Below are 23,317 nucleotides of genomic sequence, written 5' to 3' on the forward strand. Positions count from 1 at the left end.
ATATATAAATGAGATAATGCATGTAAATGTACAAATGTTATATATCTCTGAAATATAAATAAATATTACACATATAAATATATCTCATATAATTTTTAAATTTTTCCTATTCTATGAACGGACCAAGAACGAAATAGCTTCTTCGCTGATTTATTTTTAAATTCTTTTCCGCGAATAATTTGTACTTCCAATGAGGCACCGTTGTTCAGCGCCAACCACGTGTGAATCTCATTGCTAGCTGGAGACACTCCTGCAACATCAAAATAGATGTCAAATTGTATGTGCAAATAAAACACGTTAAAAATAAATCTAAAAAAAAAAAAAAATAAAATACCTAGCAATTCGTGGAGAGTTATACGCCGACTGGCCAGCAACTCCTTGCTGGCGCTCTTGATGTCAAATATGAGAAACGCCTGTCTCGGCACACTGTTGCAGTCTATACGAAAGTTTATGCCGAACTGAGGATTGGGCATAGCTGGCAAGAGACGTGATTTTGCGATGGTTTTAACGCTACTCGGTGACGCTTTGATCTTACTCGGACTGCTGCACCTGAAAAATCATCGATTTAAATATCTGCAAACTATATATTGTTATTTTATCAATCATTAAACATACTTACGTTTGAAGTTTTACTTGACAATACAATTGAGCAATATGCGCCACGTGAAGACCCTGTGCCTGAATTACCTTCCCTTCAACTCCGGAATATTTCTCTTTAGTACCATTGACGATCTTTAAATCTAGAAAAATTGAATAAAAAAATTAAATAAATTCTTCCGTCGGATCGATTTTTAACTTTACAAAAACAAATTGTTAAGACGTCATACGGTTCCTCTTAAACTATGCTCAAACTGACCGTTTGGTTTTAATATCCTACGCGGACTGGAGTGCTTTATCTTGTCCAACATGTCTGGTTGGGATACCGCATGAGCCAGGCCAGCTTCCGACAATAGTTCTGTCGCATCAGCCTCGCCGCCTCCTCTAGGTTCCAGACTCAATGTCATATCCTTGCTGTCGTTCTTATTCTCTATAGTCACTTCCGAACGGAATCTGCGAAGTCCCAAGCCCTTCTTCACCTGCAATTATTTGATATGTTTAAACGGAAATTTCAATCACGATAATTAAACACGTTTACCTTTTGCTTCATTATGCGAAAACTGCTGTACTGCGGTACCTTCTTGCCGAAACTTTGGTCGGGACTGAGAGTTAGACTATGATGAGAGGATTGCCTGTCTGCTATTATTATGGCAGTGTCGGACTCGTCGACAGAATTATCCACAACAGATTCGTTGATGATTTCCGGAATCCAATACTTGGACGTTCCGTTCACTTCGTTCGACTCCTTGTTGATGTTAGCTTTATCTGTACCAACCATGAAAGATTAAAAACATTAAAGAGTTAGTAATTAAGGATTATTAGTCATCAAGGGAATTATCTTTTTCAAATAGTTTCCGAGAAAATGTGTAATACCGGACTGATTAGACGTAGTTGGCTTTAAGAGGGTAATTGTGCGTGGCGGAGGCGGTGGTGGTATAACTGGATTTAGATGCATATTTAACATGGATTTCTCCATTCTTCGCACGATGCTCGATTCGGAGTCGGGCTCTGTGTTCAAATGAGAAGAATTGTCACTGACAATGCTGGTCGCACATGTACTTTGGGTCTAAAAACGAAACAAATTGTTAATACATATTTATAACAAAAATAAATACAGCAATAAGATGATAACGTCATGTAAAAAAAAAACGTTACCTCGCATTCTTCCGACAAGATTTTAATTTTTAGCTCCACAGATCCCATCTTGGTTTCCTTGAGCTGAAACCAGTGGGAGTGATCGCTGTTCGACAACCTTCTGATATCGTCGAGAGTCAATGACACTTTCCCGAGATATTCTTTTACGAAAGTATCATGATCCCATAATACCTGTAAGAAAATTAATTAGAATAACTCATATTTCTTTTCATTTTTATTTTCAATCAAGAAAATCTTAATGACACATGAAATTACGATATCTAAAGTTTCTCCGGTCTTCGGCAAGCCCATTATAGAACTTTCGTTCCAGCAAGGTATTAGCGTTTTCTTCTTCATGTTGCTCTTGTATTTTGTCTCGTTGTTCACTTTCAGTTCGTAGAAAAAATTGATGAAGGTGTTGTTGCGAGCGAACGACCTGGAACCATGAAGATCTTTTGCGCACAACAACGTTACTTCCATCAGACTACTTTCGGTGGATAGCAGACTGGATATATCGGACGACGGATCGGCGGTCTTTGATGGTAATAACAACTTCTGAAAGCATATTGTGTAAACCTCGAGTATATAAACACACACGTAAAAATTTTGTTTTTTTAGAGAATTACAAGCGTTTATAACTAACAGCTTCGTGTATTTCCGACGGAATGTTCCACTTCATTTTCGACTCGTCATCTGTAGTTGGTGTTACACTGCTTCTGGGATTTCCAAACGTTTGTTGTACACTTTTGACGGGATAAAATAATACAGAAACCGTCAAGATGGAAGAGAGAGTGGAGTTGAGCGTGAGTTCCTTTTTGACGATACAAGTCATGTCCTTTCAATGAACATGTGTAGAAAAATTTTGTTATTTTTTTTTATCATGAATATTAGTAAAAAATGGAAATTGTTCGATTTGACAAGACTGTGTTTATTTATACCTGAGACAAAGACAACGTAGCCAATCCCAGGGTATTTGTATCTACTGAATTTGCTACGTTCCACGAAAAAATGACGAAACTTAGCGACACTTCGGTGTAATTTTGAACCAGAAATTCCATCTTGCAGTCCCAAACTGGGGAAGTTGTCGAACGAACGTAATGTGTTGTTTTTATCTGTGTTGTATAAAAACATCCAGAGAATATAACAAATAATTAATTTAATAGAAATCAATTTTTTGTGTGTGTAGATATACGATAAGATTTTATAAGTTGTCTTTACTTTCTTCTGATTGTTGAACAATATGCAGTAAGGATTGCAATGAGCGCTGTCGCTGCTAAGATTGTTCGCAGAATGAATATAAACCATCAATACTCCTGTAGAAAAAAATAGAAGAGAATTAATTTTTTATTTCATATATTTCCTCTTTTGAGTTTTATCTTTTTTCTCTCTCGTTTATTACGTATCTTCTCAAATACCTGCGAGATGTGAATTATCGGTTGTTTCGGGTAGCGGTAGATCAGGATCTAAGAGAGGAAGACCAGTGTATTCTAATTTCGCGCTGATATTTGGAAAGTTGGCGCTGCTCCGGGACAATTTTGTCTGTTGCAATGTCGTTTTGACACTGTCAAACGAAAATGAACAAAGCGACATTAGATCTAATCTAAATAACTTGATAATGTCAATACTAAAAAAAAAAAAAAAAAAAAAAAAAAAAAAAAAAAAAAACTATCATTAAAGTCCACTTTAATTAAATCAATAGATGTAGCACTTACATATGCGAGTTCTCCCAATCGAAAATTCCCAATGCCAACTCAAACTGCGCCAAAGTGACAGTACTGAGAAGCCATTTCGTTTTCAACTTGACAACAATCTTTTCATTATCCAACGCCCCGACCAAAAAAGACAAGTCTTCGGTCCACGCGGAATTTAAATTCGAGATAATATGCTTTTGATCGCCCACCGTTACTACAAGCCATCTCTTTTCATCTGTGACTGATAATAGAAAAAATGCGTGTTACAAAGTTTTTTTGTGTACGACCTCCGATTTTCTCTATTGCAAAAAGATAAACAATAATGACAACTTTCCTTCGAAGAGCGCTTACCAAAACAACCGATCGGATTGAAAGCAACGGTGAGCACTCCTTGCGGCGTGGGATTGGTTACAAGCTCCAGTTTCGGACCCGGTCGTTCTCGCGTTCTCAGATTCATCTCTAGCTGACCCGAATCGACCAGCCAGCTACTCAGAGCGTCTGTCACTACCGTGTGAATCCAAGTTTTGATCAGCGGCATTTCCATCACCTGCACGGCACCTAGGATCTTCACATCGAACCAGATGTTCGGTTTCTCCAAGAAAGTCATGCTAAGATCGGTTACATGCGGAAATGGTGCTAGTTCGTTTAGTATCACATTGATAACGATGGTGCCCGACAGCATCAGATTCTCCACAGCCAGATCGATGTCCATACCCACGCTGTTGATTCAATTTTATTAATATCATAAAAAATTCTTTATCTCTTTCTCAAAAAAAGAAATTAACAAAATCATGTGAAATCACATATAAGTGTGATGCGCGAAATAAAGAGAATCGGAATCTCAAACTACAAACTAAACTCTGTTCCCAATTAACAAACAAAAATTAATGACACAGAAAAATAATAATAAAAATAAAATTAATTAATTTTCGAAGACAGCAATATTTACAACACTTTTCTTGAAGAATCTTTAATTTTTGTTAGCGGATATAACGAGGGGTTTTTTATTTCTCACCCCTTTCCAAAGCGCGTGGTAACAAGTAGAAGAAATTCCTCGCAGTCCAGCTGTATGTCCGCTGCGATAGACAGTTTAGCTTGGTTGTTGTAGTCTCGAATGAGAAAATCGTCGTTGCTACAGCGATCGAGCACTTGCACCCGCGTGATGCACGGTGTCTGCTTACCGAGAGTAAATTGACGTACCTCCACCGGGCCTGAAAACCCGAGGGTTTCTCTTACAAAAAAACTCGCGACGAAGTAATTTGAAAGATCGGTTCGAACAGTCACGGTGTTCAATTTTTTCGGCATACTTTCGCAGTTTGTTTGTTGATTTGCGAGTCGCGAAACAAATGTATCTTACCTAATATGCTGGGTTTGAGCTCGTCAAAAACAATTTCGAGATATTCTTTGGCTAACTTAAATACGCCGGAGGCGCTAAATCTCCACCTGAAAAAAACAATATTTAATAAACCGAACGAAAAAAAATCATGTATTCTTGGATTTAAAACTTTTGTTAATTGAAAATAATGATTATATATAAAATAACAAAGAAATATCATATTTTTTATTTCACAACATTAATTACTACAGGAAAGTGTGTTGAGGAAACGGTTAACTTAATAAAAAAAAAAATAAATAATATTGACGCAAAATATTGTTGAAAATGTTTATCTTCATTGACAAAAGAAAAGTCAAGTTGCTAATGAATAAGATAAGCTCCGCGAGATGCTGTAAAAAAAAAAAAAAAAAATCAACTTGCCACTTGCTGAGAAGCAGACTAATCCATTCGGCGGTCTCGCCTTTTTCCAAGGCTTGTCTCCTGCGTAACAGAATTCGTTCGTGCTGCAATTTTCTCTCGAGGTACCACGACACTTTCTCCTTAATTGTCTTCATTGCCAATGCCAGGATGAGAATCGCCCATACAACTGAGAATTTCGCTCCTCCCATTATCCATGAGATTATTACCACCATCCCGAGATACAAAGTGATACGAATTTCCTCCGCGTCACTCTGCAAAAAAAGAGATCAATTTTGTTCGATAAAGTTTTTTGCACGCGCATTCTGCGTGTGTTTGTTTACAAATAATATACGCATCAAACATATGAAGGAACTGAACGTGAAACTTCAAAACGCGTTTGTCTCGACACTCGCGACCATCGTTATCCCGAAAAATCGGTTCGACCGATCGGCTCGCAATCTTACACACATAAAATTTATTTTTTTCATTTCCGGACCGAGATCGAATGAAAACAACGTGTGTCACGCGACACGTCAAAGATATGTTCTTCGGTGTCTTCGTCTCGCTGGGATGTAGGACGATGATTCCCGCGCGCTCTCATATCTACATACACGCGACGTCGCGTGTTACAACGTCGAAGAATTTTCCTTGACGTTACGAAGAACCATCAACATAAAAGGGTGAAATGATTTTCACGGCTTTTGTAAATTTATTTCACATCTTCTCGAAGCAACGCACGTCGCGCTCTGAAAATTATATAGAGCAATGTTTAACGTGATGCGGTCTCAACTCACGCCTCTTGATCTCGTCTCGAGGACGAAAGGTACGTTCTCGTTCTTGCTGTCGCGTACTTGCGCAATAGTAATTCAACCTGTTTCATCAAGAGCGTAACGTTTCATTAATCGGAAAGTCGTCCGAGTTGCTAAGAGAGGCGTGCCCGCGTCGTAAAATATACGCGGTGGTCCCTCGAATTAAACGTCGATTAAAGCCGCTTGTCTGCGGTTGAGAGTTATTTTTTCTCATTTACGAAACTACAGCAAGATGAAAAGAAAAAAAAATTATCGGCCATCAGATCGTTTACTTTTGTGCGTATCGTATAATTTAAGTGCTTCGCGTACGAAACAGCAGCTCTGATTTCAAAAAGGATTCTGCGACGTTTGCCGTAAAAACAGTATTTAAAATACAGCAGGATTTCTTTTCTTTTTTTTTTATTTTTTTCTTTACGTTTTAAAATCGCGTAATTTTTCTACTAAATGAATTTTTATGGTTACTTGTGTTTATGTTTTTTTCTTTGAGGTTTCGCTGAGATTACGAATCTAGAGTCAGTGAACGTTCGTGAGATGTATGTATATCGCAAGCACGTCTCGTAGCCGGTACGTTCCGGCTCCTTGCTTCTTCACGGGGCATCGGTTCGGCTTTACGGAATTGACGATTCAACTCGCGTGGGTTCTTTTGAAAAATGTCCGTCGTGCGCACGAATACACAGACCATACAAATTACGTACATATGTACTCGATAAGCAATGGACATTCCAGGCGAGAAATAATATCTGATCTTCGGGGTCTCGTGCGAGAGTTCTGCAGATTTGATGATACGATTGTAGCGCGAGAAACGTACGTTTTTATTGTTTTTTTCCCCTCGCCAGAAAGAGTACTATCGAGTTTCAACAGTTCTCTGCTTTTTATTTAATCAATTTTAGCCATGCAAACATCATTAGATAATTAAACGTTATATAAAAGCTTATTTAATATAAATTTCAAAATTAATTTACTTTAAATAATTTACTTCAATTATTCAATTATCTCATATCATTTATAATTTTAATATAATTTAATTTAATTTAATTATTTAATATAATTTTGCATATTCGAATTTCAATTAATTTATAAATTAATTTATAAATTAAAAACTCAAAAATAAATATTCTCTCACGCACGTCGATTACGTAAGTAACAATTTCTAAAGTTTGCTCCAAAAAATGTTTTTATTTATTGCGGTGTTTAATTCACCGAACTTTGCGCGAGCAGTGACTTGACGCGAGAAAAGCGGAACACATGCGCGCGCGGTCTCTGTGCTTCGCTATCAGAAATTTATTATTCGACTCGGCTGAGCAAACAGCCCTTTCCGATCCGATGACAAGCGGTGTCGTACCCGTCCTTCATGCGTGGCGGAGAAGACAAAGTCGTCGAACGCAAGATCGTCGTGCATCATGTTCATGACTCGTCGCCAATACTGATGCTGATGTTACTAAAACGCCTGTCCGGATTCTCCGTCGGCCGATTACGTCTTCCTGAAGAAGAGATGCAATGTTAGACACGTGCGCATATAAATTAAAAGAAAATTTAAACAAAATTCGAAATGTAGTTCAAATATGTAGACACAATGTTAAGATTTAACAATGTTAATGTCAGTCTCTCCGGTACATTTTTTCGCTTTGCTCTTTATTAAAGTTATTATTGTTATTATTATCTAAATTTCTACCGGTAATTATTAATTCTCTATAGGAATTGCGCGAGCCACCACTTGATGGACACGCTTTTCAATTGGTCGAAACGCGTCGCGACCGACAGTGCGGTAGTAGAGTGCGCATCTCTCACGTTCTCTCTAATAACAAGCGGTGTAGCACATTAAAGATTGTGCAGTTAGTATCCGCGCGACCGGTGTGTACTATACCGTTAACTTAACATGTATATACATATATATATATATATATATATATACATATGTATATATAACTGCCGTTTTCGCGTATGCGTATATATATTGCGCTACTCTCCGCCAACTGTTGATAAAGTGTTTTCGAAGAAATTTGATTGCTTTCGCAAGCGCCGTCAGCGCGATTATCCTTGTTAAAATAACGTCCGAATAAAAATCAGCTCTCTCAATCGACTTGTTCGGTAAACTTCTTCAGAAAATCTCTTAAAGGATTTTTTTCATCATTGGAGATCGAGAAATCGACGGCGAACGTGAATCGAAAATGCGAGCGTGATTATATCTTCTAAAAAAAAAAAAAACGGGAATTCTCTTAATTCCTCTGAATCTTTTTCTCTATTTAATAACGTCATAGAAAATCAAGTGAGAGGTATAAAACGCTCATTTATCGAACGGAATTAATTTTCATAATTAACGTTATCGCGAAAATTCTTTCTAACGAGAAGCAAAAGCATGCGATAGAAAGTGCAGCGGACTCGGAATGCAGGCGGCAATGCCCGGCAGCGCTTCGGGCGAAATGCCACGTGTGTTTGAACACGCACGCCTACGCGAGAATTCAACGTGATACACACGCTATTCCGTCTTTTCGCACGCGCGTGTGTGTGTGCTATAGACAAGTAAAATTAATTATTTTGTTAATACGCGCTTGTTTCTCTTGCCGAGCATGTTTGGTCGTCAAATACACACGCGATTTATTATATATACGTACACACATTATTGTCACACGATGAGTTCCACTATTGCGCGGCACGCGCAGAGACGAGATACACCGTTGCCTATATAACGGCACCGTGAGTGCGGTGCTTGAAAATTTCAATCCCATACCTATCATGAACTCAATATGGGAGAAGAGTCGATTATTTCTTTTTTTGCGCAATAGTGCTGCATTTTGAGAAACATTCGTGAAAAATCATCTCTTGTCTTCTGTTTGAAAAGCAAATAAAATTTTACTTGAACCTCAATGTTTCATTTGTTGAATAAAGTTGATGAGTTTGTCAATTAAGTAATTTTTGGCGGTTCTACTTTTTATATTCGTTTATTCTGAATTTTTTTAATCAAGAAATATATTAAAAAATAAAATTTTGCGTAATTTTTTACTGAATTTCATTTACTTTATTTATTTTTTTATTTATTTTCCTTCAATTTTATTTACTTTTATTTAATATGTTGTTAGATAATTTACAATTACTCAAAAAAATAAAAAATTTAAAAAAAAACAATTGAAAGTAACATTTACACACGTTGAGAAACATTGACTTTCGAGCTAAATCGGCCACTCTCGGCGAGATGTGGCGAGCGTGGTAGCATCGTAGTCACTCTCGTCATCGTTATAGTCGTGTTGTCGTCGTCGTCGTCGTCGTCGTTGTCACCGTCGTCGCGGTCCCGCTTTCTCTCTCTCTCTCTCTCTTTCCCCGTGGTTTTATTTGCTTCTCAGAGACAACATCTGTCTTATATGCCGCGCCGCGGCGTGCATCGCCACGTTACATCGCCACAAAACGTTGCACGACAACGCTGACGAGTCGGGCTGCGTTGTGCAAGGTGTATTATGTATAAGATGAAGAAAGAGAGAGAAAAGAGAAACAGAAGAGGGGAGAAAACTGAGAAAGAAAGGAGACAGTTTCAGAGAATCACACACCTGGAGAAGAAAGAACTAAACAGAGATGTGTGACCGGAAAATACCGGGTGTCTATGAAGGAGACGACGACGCCGCCGCGTCCCGAGTCGTCAAGACTCGGATACAAAGAGTTCCCTCATAAGATTCACGGAATTCAAAAACCCACCGTAATGTGGTCGAGATATATATATATATATATATGTCTCTGAATATCGCGGAATATTCGAATATCACGCAACTATACTCTCTATGCTATTTAATTTTAAAACCGGAAACATATAAAGAAGCTGCCATTTGAAATGCAAAACATATTACGAATCTTGAGATGAGAGAACCTGATAGATAAAAGATGAAGATCGTTTAATCCGATAATCTGAAAATACATACGAGAGAGTTTGGAGAACGCAGAAAAAATACTACTACTATTTTACAACATTCTCTTCTCTATATTTCCTACAAAGATAAGAGGAATGTGTGAAAGAGATAATACGCGAAACGCAGATCCGTAAAAGATTCGTATCGTCATTAATTCCCGATCTACCATTTGGCTTTTCGGTGATTATCGCGCCTCTCTCTCTCTCTCTCTCTCTCTCAAATCTTATATATGTATATATGTATAGATTTTTTTAACTACCTGCGGACAGAAAGATCTATTCGAAGGCGGTACATTCCGAAGGTGGCTATTTTAAAAAAGCCACCGGAAACCTGTTCTTGTTTTGCCGAAAAAGACGGAGAGAATTCCGTTTCCCACCTCGTTTTACGCATTTACATATTTGTATAGACATACTGCGTGTTTGGTCTCGGTGTTCTTGTACTCATCTCGGCGCGCACAACGCTATTTAGACTCCAAAACTACGTCCAAAAATATACGCGCAATACTTTCATAGATTATATTATTAAATGTTTTCCGAATATATGAATATATAAATATATATATATATATATATATATAGGAGAGATTTTAATAGAAAGTTTACAAATGATAATTAATATTGTTATTATTTACATATATAGAAAAGAAACAATCTAAATATATGACTTACGTACACGTGACATGTGTAATATTTCCTTTACAGTGAACGTTTAACAGCTAAAAATATATTTTAAAATAAAAGAAACCTCAATTTTTATTTATCAACAGAAATAAATATAATAATCGTAAATAAATATGTATCATAGATTGGCCCCTATTGTTTGGTAAATAAATATATATCATAGATTGGTCCCTATTGGTCCCTATTGTATAAAAAATCTATATATATATATATATAGAAATATCTATTTATATTTATAAATATCTATTTATATTTATAAACTATATTTTACAATATTTTACAATATATTATAAAATATATATTTTTTAGAATGTATTATATGTGTGCGTGCATAAAGATATAGAATCACATAAAGTATTTGTATAAAATTATTAAATTCTAAGATGTATAATTAACAAAAATAAAATTATTGATCTGTAAGATAATTGAAACTTGTTACATCTACTTTTTTTCCCGTTTTAGCTTAAGATTATTGAATCAACAAGAAAACTCATATCACTCTTGTATATGCGCGTGCGACAAGTGTATTTGACAAATAAATAACTCTTCAACAAGAAATGTGAGTGCAACAAGCCCGCGAAAATGGTAGTCGAATTAAAAAAGCAAGGTATGAGGTTTTACACAGAGCGATGGAAGTGCGTTCCCTGTTTCTCTTTCCTGTGATAATTTCTTCCCGATAGTACTTAACATGTCTCGGTAAACGCAAGCGGAAACGGGGTCTCTGGCCTTCTCGTACCTGATCGCGGTGGCGTGGTTCATTCGCGGCAATGGTGTTACACTCCCCAGAGTCGGCGGCGCGCCGCCGCGCCGGACGGCGGACGCGCTTTTGCTCGCTCGCTGAGAGGACACGCGACTTGTTGCTGCTGTTGTTGCTGCTGATGCACGACAGACGATCAACAACAACGTGTATAAGAAAAAAAGAGAAGTTCCGAGGAGGGTTCTCCAGCGAGATGGCGAACCCGAACCATCCTCGGCCGCGAGCGCGGCAACACTGACCTGCCATCACAGAGAAGGAGAGGAGAGAGGACCGTAACCCGGATAACAGAACCTCTCTCCTCCTGAGTTTCTCCTCTTTCTGCTGTGTTCGCGCTTCTCTCCTCTCCTTCTCTTTCCTGTACGCCGGCTCTCCTGCACGGCGTACATGTACGTGATATCCGACTTTACGGCGACCCTGCCGCAAGGGTAAAATTGATATTGAAGATAGCGTAAACTCTGTGGTAAACTGTACTCTTTCAAAAACGCGAAGATCTGAAGCGACGTAAACAACCTTCGCGCGGTTTTCATTCTAAAGGTCCCAAAAGGGAATACACGCGGTTTGCTCGCGCATTGACAGAAAAGAATTTTAAAACACTAGATTTGAATTGAAATCTTTCAGTAGTTTTACTCGCGATGCGAGTTGACAAGCGGACAGTTTTTTGAAATCTCACGTATCGCGGGAGGATCGAGACCAAACAAGGATTCAAATGTGAGAATACGTTCTGATGATTTCGCCGCCAGGAGGAGACACAACATCGACAGACGAAGAACGCGCGCTTCTTTCTGTTGCTTTCGAGTTTTGTTGCTCTCTGTGCCCGCGCTTTTTTGCACACATGAAGAAATGCGGAAGTTGAACAAACTGAAGTCACAGATGAGAAGATCAGCAGAAAAAAGACTCTATCTCTCTCTTCGCTCTTCTTCTTCCATTTCTTTTGTTCGAAACAACAAAAGTCGCGAGAAAACTCTATCGAGTCACCAATCAAGAAAAATGAAGTTCCCGGCTAAAGAGAACGCGCGTTGTTTTCGGATCAATGATCAGATTCCTTCGAGCTTTCTCTTCATTTCGGGGTCGTGAGATATAAAGAAGTATCGCGACAGACAGAAAAGGAAGCACTCTCTTTCTCCCCGTTATTTAAACACACACTCTTCAATTTGTTTTTTTTTTTTTTTTTTTTTTTTTTTTTTTAAAACATTTTTTTTTTTTTTTTATTATTTAAAACAAAGAAGTGTTACGTCCCGTGGACTCCACTTCCTCCTCGCGACGTGACAATAACAAGATATGATGATCACGGGAACGCAGCCGTGCGATACTGGGGCGAGACCGGATATCAATTCTCGATAGAGTCAAGAAACACAGAGTTTGCAAAATTTCTGTTTTTCTTTCTCGATAAATTTTCGTTTTTTTTTAATCTTAAACGAAAACATACATCCCCCCAATTTTTCGTCGTATGTTACGTCCTGGCCCCTGGAAACGGTCGGGCCAGGACGTAACAGAAGTTAACGAATATATTAGCGAATAATATATATTTTGAGTGCGAAGACGCGTGCCTAATTAATTTAAACTTTCAAATTACGCGTCTAATTGCTGTAGCGCTGAACTGAATTATGCGCTTGTGTAGTTTAACGAGAGCGCGTGATCGACAACAAACCGAGAGAGATATACCGCGTCGTCGCTCGCCGCTCGATGAAGCCTGAGAAGAGAAAAATGCTTGCGGGATATTGACTCCCGGTAAATCTCTCTAATCCGTTTTTTCTTTTTTTTCGCGACATGTTACGATACACGCATACAATTTAATCCGCACAACACATAAGTACACACACACACACAAGCCGCGATAATAACTTGATAGTCACTTACAAATCAACAAATTGGAGAGAATATATTTTAATAGCAATCTAATTTGGACTAGAGATACTTTACAAATGTTTTGTTACTGAAACAATAATTAAATATAATAATCAAATGAATTAAATAATGATCAAATAAACTAAATAACAATCAAAGTTTTTTAAAATGTGTGTGAATAATATAATTTTTCAAATCTCACTGTAATATTTTTTTTCTCGTTCGTAAAAACCAAAATTTCTAAAAAAACATCCCCTTGTTTTCGACGCTCCACGCCAGAATCTTCCTTTAGTATAAGTGCTATTATATTTTCATGTAAAAATATAATTGACGTAATTAAAAAATAGACTAAATATTATTGCACGAAACTTGTACCAATGTTTTTTAATTCTCTTAAAATTCATCTCTTATTTGCTCGATGAAGAGACCATCTCTCATATCGTATTTCTGTCACACAACTGCGATCCAAACAAGTATTTTTTTTTTCGCAGCCAAAAGATCCTGTTAGGCGAGATCGTATCTTCGCTTCGTATTTTCAAACCAAACAGAGATCTAACAAAAATTACCGAGATCGAGCACCCTTAAACGAACTCGAGCGCTATTCTTACCTGATAGCGTGTCACTGACCGAGGGAGGGAAGGGGATACACTCACATCATCCCACGCGTAAAAGGCTTAGAAGCGCCGAGGACGCTCTGAATCGGTGACAACGACGCCGCGCGATCGTGCCGGTTCTTCTCTTCTGATGCGGGACATATAGGCGCTACCGTGCAGCGGGAACAACGTATTGTTACGTTCGTCAGCTGCTGCTTCGCTCGGAGCTACAATCATCGAGAGGGGAAGCAGGAGGGGGCACGAAGCCGGCTTCACCGTAGAGAAGGGTACGAAAGGCGAGAGAGGCAAAGGGGCAATATATAGTCGACGAGAGAGACAAAACCGGTGAAAAACCTGCGGGCGAGGGGAGAAGAAAAGGAAACGAGGCGACAGTTCGTTGATTACGTTCATATATAAAACTCGGCCCTGTCACACGTAACACTCATCAGTTCAATTACTTCCAATAAAAGAAAGATAATTAACCGATTAAACCGTAGATGGAAAAAGTTTGCTTTCTTGTGAAGGAATAGATTAAGGAACCATTTGGAAGATAAAATAAATTAAATATAGATTACACGCGAGAAAAAGTGTGCTGGTAAAAAAAAAAAGAAGAAACGATTGTACTTGTACGAAACTGTATTTAGAATATTGTTTTTAATGTGTAAATTAAATCTTCCAACTCTCAATGGAGTTTAAGCTCATTATTAAATATTCCTATAGCGCTGGTTCTACATTTTATTAAAAAAAAAAAAACTAAAAAAATGATAGCTAATTAAGTGGCCAATTTATTTAAGCCAAAAATGACTTCAAGTCGGGGAGTTAAACTTTTGTTATACTTTTTGTCGTGAGAGAACGATATAGTTAACTCTTTTAAAAGAAGAAAAAATTAGTTATACATATATATGCGTGGATACATACATATATAAATATTGTATATTTTGTATTTCTGTTTTATATACAAATTCTGCATTTTGAATTTTGCGCACATAGTTGAAACAATATTGTGACTGGACGGTGCCGCCATTATGCGCAATGCCACCTTGTATTTTCACCTCGTGCGTCTATCAACATCGCACAGTGCACACCGCACATCGATCCATTTGTTTACGGAGGTCGTCTGCTAGATCGACATTTGACGTTTCTCGACGTTTATAACGAGTTATGCTGTGAGAAAAGCGCGCTTGTATGTGACTGCTGCGGACGAACGAATCCGCGATGCCGGGGACCGAAGTTAGTATCATGTTCTGTGTGTGTATGCGGCAAATATATCCCAAATATATCAAGATAATTGCAGTCTCGCGTTTGACGTTTCAAATTCATGAGCTGATGACTAATCAGAGTTGAAAGCTTACATTCAATATTTTAGTGTTTATCGTTAACTATTAATTATTATGTAGTCAATTATTTAACTAAGTTATTTGAAGCGCGTAATTATCAATTTTTATTGTACAATTTTTTTCTATTTTTCACGGTTTAGAATACCTGAGTACAAATTGTATTATAAAGAATTGAGAAATATCTCTAGAATTCACAAGTTACTGTATTGATATTTTTCTGAAGAAAAAATTTGTAGAAACAATTCTCTCTCTCTCTCTCTCTCTCTCGCACAGAGTACATGTAACATTTCTCTGTTTAGGAGAGTACAACGGAGCTGGGAGAGATAGAGAATGTCAGAGTAGTGGTGCGAGTTCGCCCATTGAGCAGCAAGGAACTTGAACTCCGCAGTAAAAACATAATAGAAATAGATGCTTTGAACGGCGAGATCACCATAGAGAATCCAAACGCAGCGCATGGAGAACCGCCAAAAGTCTTCTCCTTCGATGCTGTGTTTGACACAGACTCGACCCAGGTGGATATCTACAACGAAACAGCCAGGCCGATAGTTGACAAAGTGCTGCTAGGCTACAATGGAACAATCTTCGCGTATGGTCAAACTGGCACCGGCAAGACTTATACCATGTCCGGTGCGAAAACCTCCCCACAGGCCAGGGGAATCATTCCAAACACATTTGCACACATCTTCGGACACATAGCTAAAGCTGATGAAAATCAAAAGTAAGTCATATTACTGATGGTAAAAATTATATACACTTTAAATAATATCATGTATATAAAATAAATTATATTCACAGTGATATAAAACAACAAATGATGATTGTGTTAATAAAGCTTTTTAGTGCGTGCAACATACTTAGAAATCTACAATGAGGAAGTTCGCGATTTACTTGGTAAAGATCAGAACACACGGCTTGAAGTAAAAGAAAGACCAGACATTGGAGTGTTCGTGAAGGATTTGAGCGGATACGTGGTAAACAATGCTGACGATCTGGACCGCATAATGTCTCTAGGCAATAAAAATCGTGAGCAAAACCCGATATTTCAGAAACACCAATGCATTTTGTACACATTAACAGTAATCCTAAATTTGATATAATCCTAACGTAGGCGTTGTTGGAGCTACTGCCATGAACGTGTCCAGTTCGAGATCGCACGCAATATTTACAATAACCGTCGAATCTAGTCAAATTGGTGAAGATGGGGAGCAACATGTAAAAATGGGAAAACTTCATTTGGTGGATTTAGCTGTACGTTTAACAAAAATTATATGTTTACGCATATTTATTTCAAATACGTAAGAATTTTGGATATTTGCGTTTTCTTCCAGGGATCAGAGAGACAAAGCAAGACGAAAGCAACAGGTCAACGACTTCGCGAAGCTACTAAAATTAATTTGTCGTTATCCACTTTGGGCAACGTAATATCCGCACTAGTTGACGGTCAAAGTTCTCACGTGCCTTACAGAAATTCCAAACTGACCAGATTACTTCAGGATTCGTTAGGCGGAAATTCGAAAACGTTGATGGTAACTGATATAAGTGTTTTGTACATTAAGTTTTGTTCTACAAACAAAGTATTCAGGAATTTTATAATATTGTAATGTTGTAATTTAGCAAATTTTGTTTGGAGAGCGAATCTTTAATAATATTGATTTGCAGTGCGCAAACGTCAGTCCAGCCGATATAAACTATGACGAGACTATAAGCACCTTACGTTACGCAAATCGCGCGAAGAATATTAGGAATCGTGCGAGGATTAACGAGGATCCGAAAGATGCTCTGCTTCGTCAGTTTCAAGTCGAAATTGAACAATTGCGCAAGCAATTGGAGGAAAATGGCGCGGAGCTCTCGGAATCCGAAGAAGAGTCTGAGGATTCGGAAGAATCGAAAGAGATCAAGCGAGATAAGAAAATTCGACGTAGAAGGAGTCAGATATTGTCGGTGGAAGAGCTAGAAGACAAAGATACAGATTCGACGGAGAAGGTCGATAAAGCCGAGAGAGAAGATAAGAGTCCTGTAGACAAAGATGTTATTGAATTAAAGAAGACTCAGTAAGTTTTATCATACAATTATATACAAATAATAACTAAACAACTTTGTAATTTGACTTTTATACACACAGGAGCGAAAAAGAAGCCTTGCGGGAAAAGATGCAAAATTTACAGAATAAGATATTAGTAGGTGGTGAGAATCTACTGGAAAAAGCGGAAGCTCAAGAGCAATTGTTGGCAGCTGCGGCAATAGAGCTTGAACAGCGAAAGAGCAGAGAAGAGCAACTGAAAAAGGCTATCAAGGCGAAGGAAGCAGAGCGCATTGATATCGAAGAAAAATACTCATCTTTACAGGAAGAAGCCGCTGGAAAAACTAAAAAATTGGCACGGGTATATACGATGCTGATGTCCGTCAAAGCGGAATTATCCGATTTGCAGCAGGAACATCAGAGAGAAATGGAAGGTCTTCTGGAAGGTGTGCGGGGGATCGGAAGAGAATTGCAGCTCCAGAATCTGATTGTGAATCATTACATTCCCGTTCAGTATCAGGTTTGTGAAAATATCCAAGTTGAATGATACGAAGAAAATAACTGAAACAAAATAAGTTTTCAAAACATTAAAATAATAAATAATGAAACTTATTCAAGGTGAATTAACTGGTGTTGTAATAAATATTTTTTTACTACTATTTCATTAAAAATAACTTAATATGTTGCTTAAATCTCATCTTTATGATACGATCACAGACAATGATTAAGAGATACGTTCACTGGAACGAGGATATTGGCGAATGGCAGCTGAAATGCGTGGCTTATACGGGAAATAACATGCGCAAAGCACAGACTGTGCCATCGGCGGGAAATAACAAAGACGTAAGATACATACGCTGTTAAATCTCCGATCGCGTAAAAATTTTCCAGTTAATTATAAATATTGCATCAATCATTTGTTCTGTGTGTTCACAGACAATGCCGTGTGACATGTCGAATATATATCTGTCTTACAACACCGGAATAGACACTGCATTTGTGCAGCCGAAGAGAGTAAGAAGCCGTTCCGGCGTTCCCAGGCCAACCACGGCGCATCGACGTACGCCACACTGAAGACAGAAACGATTTTCCGTTGTGGAATATCACGGAAGTTTATCTCTCCTTTTCTCATACTTTTGTAGATCTTTTTGTTTTTATTTAAGACTCGCATGTTTACGTTGCGATATTGATACACGGTGATGTCAAATAATATTTTTATCGCTCTCTCTTCTATCATGTGTTATTTTTAAGACTTTTTGTTCTTTTTTTATAATATACAGAGATATTACATAGTATACAAAGTATACAAAGAGTATATCACATATATGAAAATTTAGTTAATTAACAAGATTATGTAGTTTAACACACTAATCAGTAGGAACGCTATTTATTTGACTAGATTTTTTTCGTCGAATTCACTTTGAAATATATGACGTAATAGACACAAAGTATTTAATCTCTAAAAGTATTTGACTTTTTAATTTATAATATATAATGTAGTACATCTTTAAATATATAAAAAACATTATATGTTTAAAAAAAATACTAGAACTGCATCTTTGTAATTAATTAACATTATAGGAGAGAGTTCAATAGTAATGTGGAAAACGATCTATCTAAAAAAACAAAATTCATTAGAAAAATAAAAATGATGTTGTACCTGTGGAATGAAACAAAGTGAAGATTTTTTGAGAAAAGATCAATAATTATATATAAAATCACATACAACATATGTACACGAGATATATTTATGGATTCTGTTTAAAGTCTGATACTTCTAAGAAAATCTTGTAGAAATCGTATATCTCTTAATTTTAATTGTTTATACTCTCGATATGATTTTTCCAAAGAAATATTGCGTATATAAAAAAAATCATATAAAGTGATTAAGATATAAAACAGTATAATAACGCATTTGTAATTAATGTCACATATTATATCGTACAATAATCTCGATGGCATTATAAATTTATACTTACTGAAGCCATTTTTTTTTTTTTTTTTATGTGCTTTAGTGATACGAGATTTGTGACAAGTAGTTGAAAACAACGCAAATATGAGATTCATTTTAAGTTTTTGCGTTTTTGTTCAGGAGTATTGTTTTCTTATAGTCTTTTAAAGCTCGAAGGCAAAAAGTAATACGCATTTATTTATTATTTATCTGTGATATATCGATAAGCTTTTGACACACGTTTTCGATTGAGTTTTTGAAGAGACTTCATTTAGGCGCACGCTGATAGTAGTCAGTTCTGAATATTTATTGTTGTGTTGCGGTGTGTGTCTATCTTGTTTTTGTATTTATAATTTTAACAAATAAAGAAAACTTTTTTTCAACACATAACAGAGCAAGTTACACTTCGATCATTCCGTGACCTTTTTTCACTCGTCACATCAAACTTTAGAAATCTTAAGTCTGATACTCCTGGATCCACTTTGTGATGGAATATCGATGAAACCTGCGCGTCTGAACAACGCTGTACGGATCGTTGCTGTTACTTTCTCGTAAGTCAAGATGATGCGCAGCGTCCGGAATCAATATGGCAATTGCCGACGAGGACAGGTTGCTTAGCACACCTCCGCTCGCCCATGGATCCAATAATCCATTACTAAAATATATACCCAACCATGTGTATAAGACTTGGAAATACATACATGAGTTTTAATATAAATCTCGAAATTTGTCAAAAGCGTATACATACTTTTGTATAAATTTATTTACTTACCTGAAGTTAATGTTGGTTGCAGTGGAGAGATTTGCGCATCCATACTGATGACACACCAAATAAGGCTGCGGTGATACGGAATATTTTTTAAAACAGGTGTCATTGTAGTTTTTGAAGTTCCATTCAGCCGGCTCGAACATATCGTTCACACCGTCGGTACACATTGGCATCACCATTTCCGTGCACGCTTGATAACTCCATCCCTGATCCGCGTCCAAATTTGGCTCCGCGTTTTTTGTGGATATGCAAGTCGCTTTATTAGTATAATTCGTGTAAACACTAATAGCTCGATAAAGCGCCAACAACAGTGGCTTTCCCGTCAACGAAGAGTTCGTCAAATGCCGACAAAATGCCTGAGTAAACAGAAAAAATTCGCATCAACATTCGTTGCAAATAGGGATAAAGTTAAAATTCTCAAAGTGCTCACGTTAATCGGATTGCCTGGCAGTGGCGCTAAGAAGTCAGTCTCATAGGGATAATTGACCATAGCCAGATCTATGTAAATGTCTTGCAGAAAGTCTTTCAGCGTATTGATATTCTCTACAGTTTTTAACGGCTCGCACAGCTTCCAATTATCCGACAGCCATTTTTTACCCTCATCTAAGAGCATAAAATAATAAATTAGAAAGCGGATATAGAGCGTTGCAATTATTAGAGAATGTTAAAGAAATTTAATTTTTATGTTTATTTACCGTTTGAGGTCACTTCGGTTATCGTGCTCCACGCTCTGTGGATAAGTTGCGGACACGTTGGATTCGAGGCGCGAAAGTCTGACGTTGCTATTCGAGCAAATGCCTCGCACGACACGATATCTGTAAATTGCAGGATTGGCGCTGAGGCTGCAATCGCACTGGAACACACGTTGATAATATTGCTCATATGTGTACGTACAGAGTGTACATATACTTACATTATTATTAGCGCGATATTACTTTATCATTTAGTGATGTAATCATACCCCTGAACGATGTGAGGGTACTTGATTCGCATCCAGGCGCTGAGCATACCGCCATAAGAGCCACCAAAAACTATGACCGGGCTGCGATTATATTCGGGCTTTGATCTCAAATGCTCGATAAGCTCCACGTAATCAACCAGAGCTTGCTGAGACGTCAGATATCCGAGGTGTCGTGGATCTGCGAAAGATTTGTTCCCATACGGCAACGATTCGCCGTAATAACGATGCTCGGCAAAAATGACTAATGCGCCGAATTCTGGTGCAATTTCCCATATGAAACCCTACTAGGAATATTTTTAATTAATTAAATTTAATTAAGAAATATATGTATAATCTTTTTTAATAAATATTATCGATATGTACGTACACATACGCGCGCGCGCAATCTCAATAAGAAACCCGTAATCTATGTGCGATAAAAATGTATACCGCCAAATATAATTAGTACTTCCTAATCAAGTTACTTTTTTGTATTTAATTAAGAGCGCGATTAGATAATATGCTACATTTGCATGTTAATTTTATATACATATGTACAACAAGACGGTGGCTCTTACGGTATTTTCGGCAAAATGTTCGATATTGCCTTCATTTCCGGTATAAAAGAATATAGGAGCATTGTTTGTTTTTCGCCAAGTATCGTTCATTAGATATCTCAACTCGAAGGTATCCTGTACGGCGAAGCTAAAGTGATCTACCTGGAAAACAAAATGTGCCAGTTAATGGAAAAAAAATAATTAAAAATCGTTAATTTCATACAAATTATTAATATATATATACATATATATAAATTAGTTTACATATATATAAATAATAAATAATAATATATCTATAAATAATAATATATACTAAACTATAGAATCCAAAATTTATTATTATGCACTAAATAGTTTATAACTCTCATTATTCGAATATGATTTCCAATTCGCTATGTATATATGTATCAAGATTATTTTCAAGTCATAACAATATAATAAAGTGTCAATTGTTTTGATAACTCACGCGCATGTTGATCGTTTTGATCTCGTATTTGTATCTAGCGCTATGCGTCGGCGCGGTGTAATTGACCGCCGTTCGCCGATCCTCAATGAGTTTATTTCCGACCGACGGCTGACACATCGCAATCACAAGCAACAAGAGCATCCCCAGTTGCGCGTCCATGATGCAAAGAGATCCGTGTTCTCACTAGAGAACTCGCTTACTGTTTGATGCTCCGACACCGCGAGTCGGTAGATCCGCTCCACTGCCCTGTGACGCGTAAAATCCACACATGGAGGGGTGGTGTCGCAGAACCAACCGATTAACTCTCCGCATATATCTGATGTGTGAGAGTGCTCTCACACTTTCCGTTACTTTGCTTATAAATCCCACACTACTTTCAAAATAATCTTCTTTCCCTGAAATTGAGTAAATCACTCGATGACTGACACTTTAAAGAGAGAGCTGTCTTTTTTTTTTTCAAGAGCTCCAACTAAAAGATTCGAAAACAAAAAACATTGTTACAAAATCGATATTAGCCTAATGTCAAATAAAAAACAATCATAGAAAAATGTTAACAAACTGGAAAAAAATCAATAAATTAACTATAGATTCGTTAATCTACATATTACTTCATTTTTATACATACATACATACATTTTACTTGAAATTTCTCAATATCTTAGAGAAAAAAATATCTTGTTGAGAGATTCAAAACCTCAATATTTCTGCAGAGTACTGTCTTATAAATTATCAATATAGAGATACAAACATATAAAATAATACTCTCTGATATTATTTTTATGTGTTTATCAGAGACGGTTTTCGCTTTTTACATTTTCATATTTCTGAAACACACATCATAATCATAACGACACACTTCGACTGTGACACATAAATTCTTTATTACAAAAAATAAATTAATTCATTTTACTTACAAAAAAAATACATAAGTATAATTTTTGTGATATATAATTATTATTAATAATACTTCTCTATATCCAGTGATAACATACACCGGGTGAAAATGAATATTATCTATATTTTTAAAAGCATATAACACAAAATATCTCTTTTTCAATCTTACTATTATAGAGAGAATTATATATACATATTTATTTAATTTATATCTTATTTCGCGACTCTTAGCCGATATATCACACACACATATATATATATATATATTTGTATATATATATACATATAATTGTGGTGATTTTTTTGAGAATTGCACACATTGTTTGATAAAGTAGACAAATTGTATAAAAATTACGAAAGATAATCAAAATAGAATATATATTATGGCATTTTCTCTATCCTAATCAAACTGTTTTAATTTTAATTTTGCCTCACATACCAAGAATCTTTTAATACACTTTTTGGACGTTTAGCTAGTTACAAGAATTTTTCTATACAGAACATGTGTCCCTACATTGTGATTTCACTTTGTACAATTTTCAATAAGAAGGGAGAGAGAAGGCAATAACGAGCCATACACATGATGTTCGGGTAAAATTCTTTTTTAGTCAGAGATTTGACAAACGTTTCGATCCATTATGGAATCTTC

The 23,317-nt window shown here is 36.8% G+C and overlaps 3 protein-coding genes across 5 annotated transcripts; 1 reads left to right on the forward strand and 2 right to left on the reverse strand.

Annotated features, from left to right (window-relative positions):
* Positions 1 to 24: 24 nt before the first annotated feature.
* On the reverse strand, positions 25 to 13,841 carry LOC109858995. Of its 3 annotated transcripts, none has more exons than XM_020436792.1 (19): positions 13,750 to 13,841; positions 7,309 to 7,447; positions 5,179 to 5,429; positions 4,780 to 4,865; positions 4,438 to 4,633; positions 3,774 to 4,141; positions 3,444 to 3,663; positions 3,147 to 3,292; positions 2,950 to 3,044; positions 2,670 to 2,843; positions 2,375 to 2,566; positions 2,008 to 2,286; positions 1,753 to 1,923; positions 1,471 to 1,663; positions 1,136 to 1,362; positions 857 to 1,076; positions 620 to 740; positions 335 to 549; positions 25 to 250 (listed from the first exon to the last, which is right to left on the reverse strand). In XM_020436792.1, the coding sequence occupies exons 2-19, from the start codon at positions 7,372 to 7,374 to the stop codon at positions 96 to 98; spliced, it is 3,375 nt and encodes a 1,124-aa protein (XP_020292381.1). In that variant the 5' UTR covers positions 7,375 to 7,447; positions 13,750 to 13,841; the 3' UTR covers positions 25 to 95. The 3 variants fall into 3 exon arrangements, with proteins under 3 accessions (XP_020292381.1, XP_020292383.1, XP_020292380.1); XM_020436794.1 differs by lacking the exon at positions 13,750 to 13,841 and adding an exon at positions 11,276 to 11,345 and having other exon boundaries at positions 2,008 to 2,283; XM_020436791.1 differs by lacking the exon at positions 13,750 to 13,841 and adding an exon at positions 11,276 to 11,345.
* Positions 13,842 to 13,938: 97 nt separating this feature from the next.
* Positions 13,939 to 18,895, forward strand: LOC109858996 (kinesin-like protein KIF3A). Its single transcript, XM_020436795.1, has 10 exons — positions 13,939 to 14,021; positions 14,725 to 14,964; positions 15,371 to 15,789; positions 15,904 to 16,094; positions 16,180 to 16,319; positions 16,400 to 16,597; positions 16,731 to 17,122; positions 17,194 to 17,611; positions 17,809 to 17,934; positions 18,028 to 18,895. Exons 2-10 carry the CDS (start codon positions 14,950 to 14,952, stop codon positions 18,163 to 18,165), a joined length of 2,037 nt encoding a protein of 678 aa, XP_020292384.1. The 5' UTR covers positions 13,939 to 14,021; positions 14,725 to 14,949; the 3' UTR covers positions 18,166 to 18,895.
* Positions 18,896 to 18,995: 100 nt separating this feature from the next.
* On the reverse strand, positions 18,996 to 22,156 carry LOC109858997 (lysosomal Pro-X carboxypeptidase). The gene is made up of 7 exons (XM_020436796.1): positions 21,775 to 22,156; positions 21,330 to 21,470; positions 20,773 to 21,053; positions 20,507 to 20,664; positions 20,242 to 20,414; positions 19,815 to 20,167; positions 18,996 to 19,697 (listed from the first exon to the last, which is right to left on the reverse strand). The coding sequence occupies exons 1-7, from the start codon at positions 21,931 to 21,933 to the stop codon at positions 19,499 to 19,501; spliced, it is 1,464 nt and encodes a 487-aa protein (XP_020292385.1). The 5' UTR covers positions 21,934 to 22,156; the 3' UTR covers positions 18,996 to 19,498.
* Between the last annotated feature and the right edge of the window lie 1,161 nt (positions 22,157 to 23,317).

This window comes from Pseudomyrmex gracilis, unplaced genomic scaffold, assembly GCF_002006095.1.
Source record: "Pseudomyrmex gracilis isolate BER0280 unplaced genomic scaffold, ASM200609v1 scaffold_233, whole genome shotgun sequence".
Lineage (NCBI taxonomy): Eukaryota > Metazoa > Arthropoda > Insecta > Hymenoptera > Formicidae > Pseudomyrmex > Pseudomyrmex gracilis.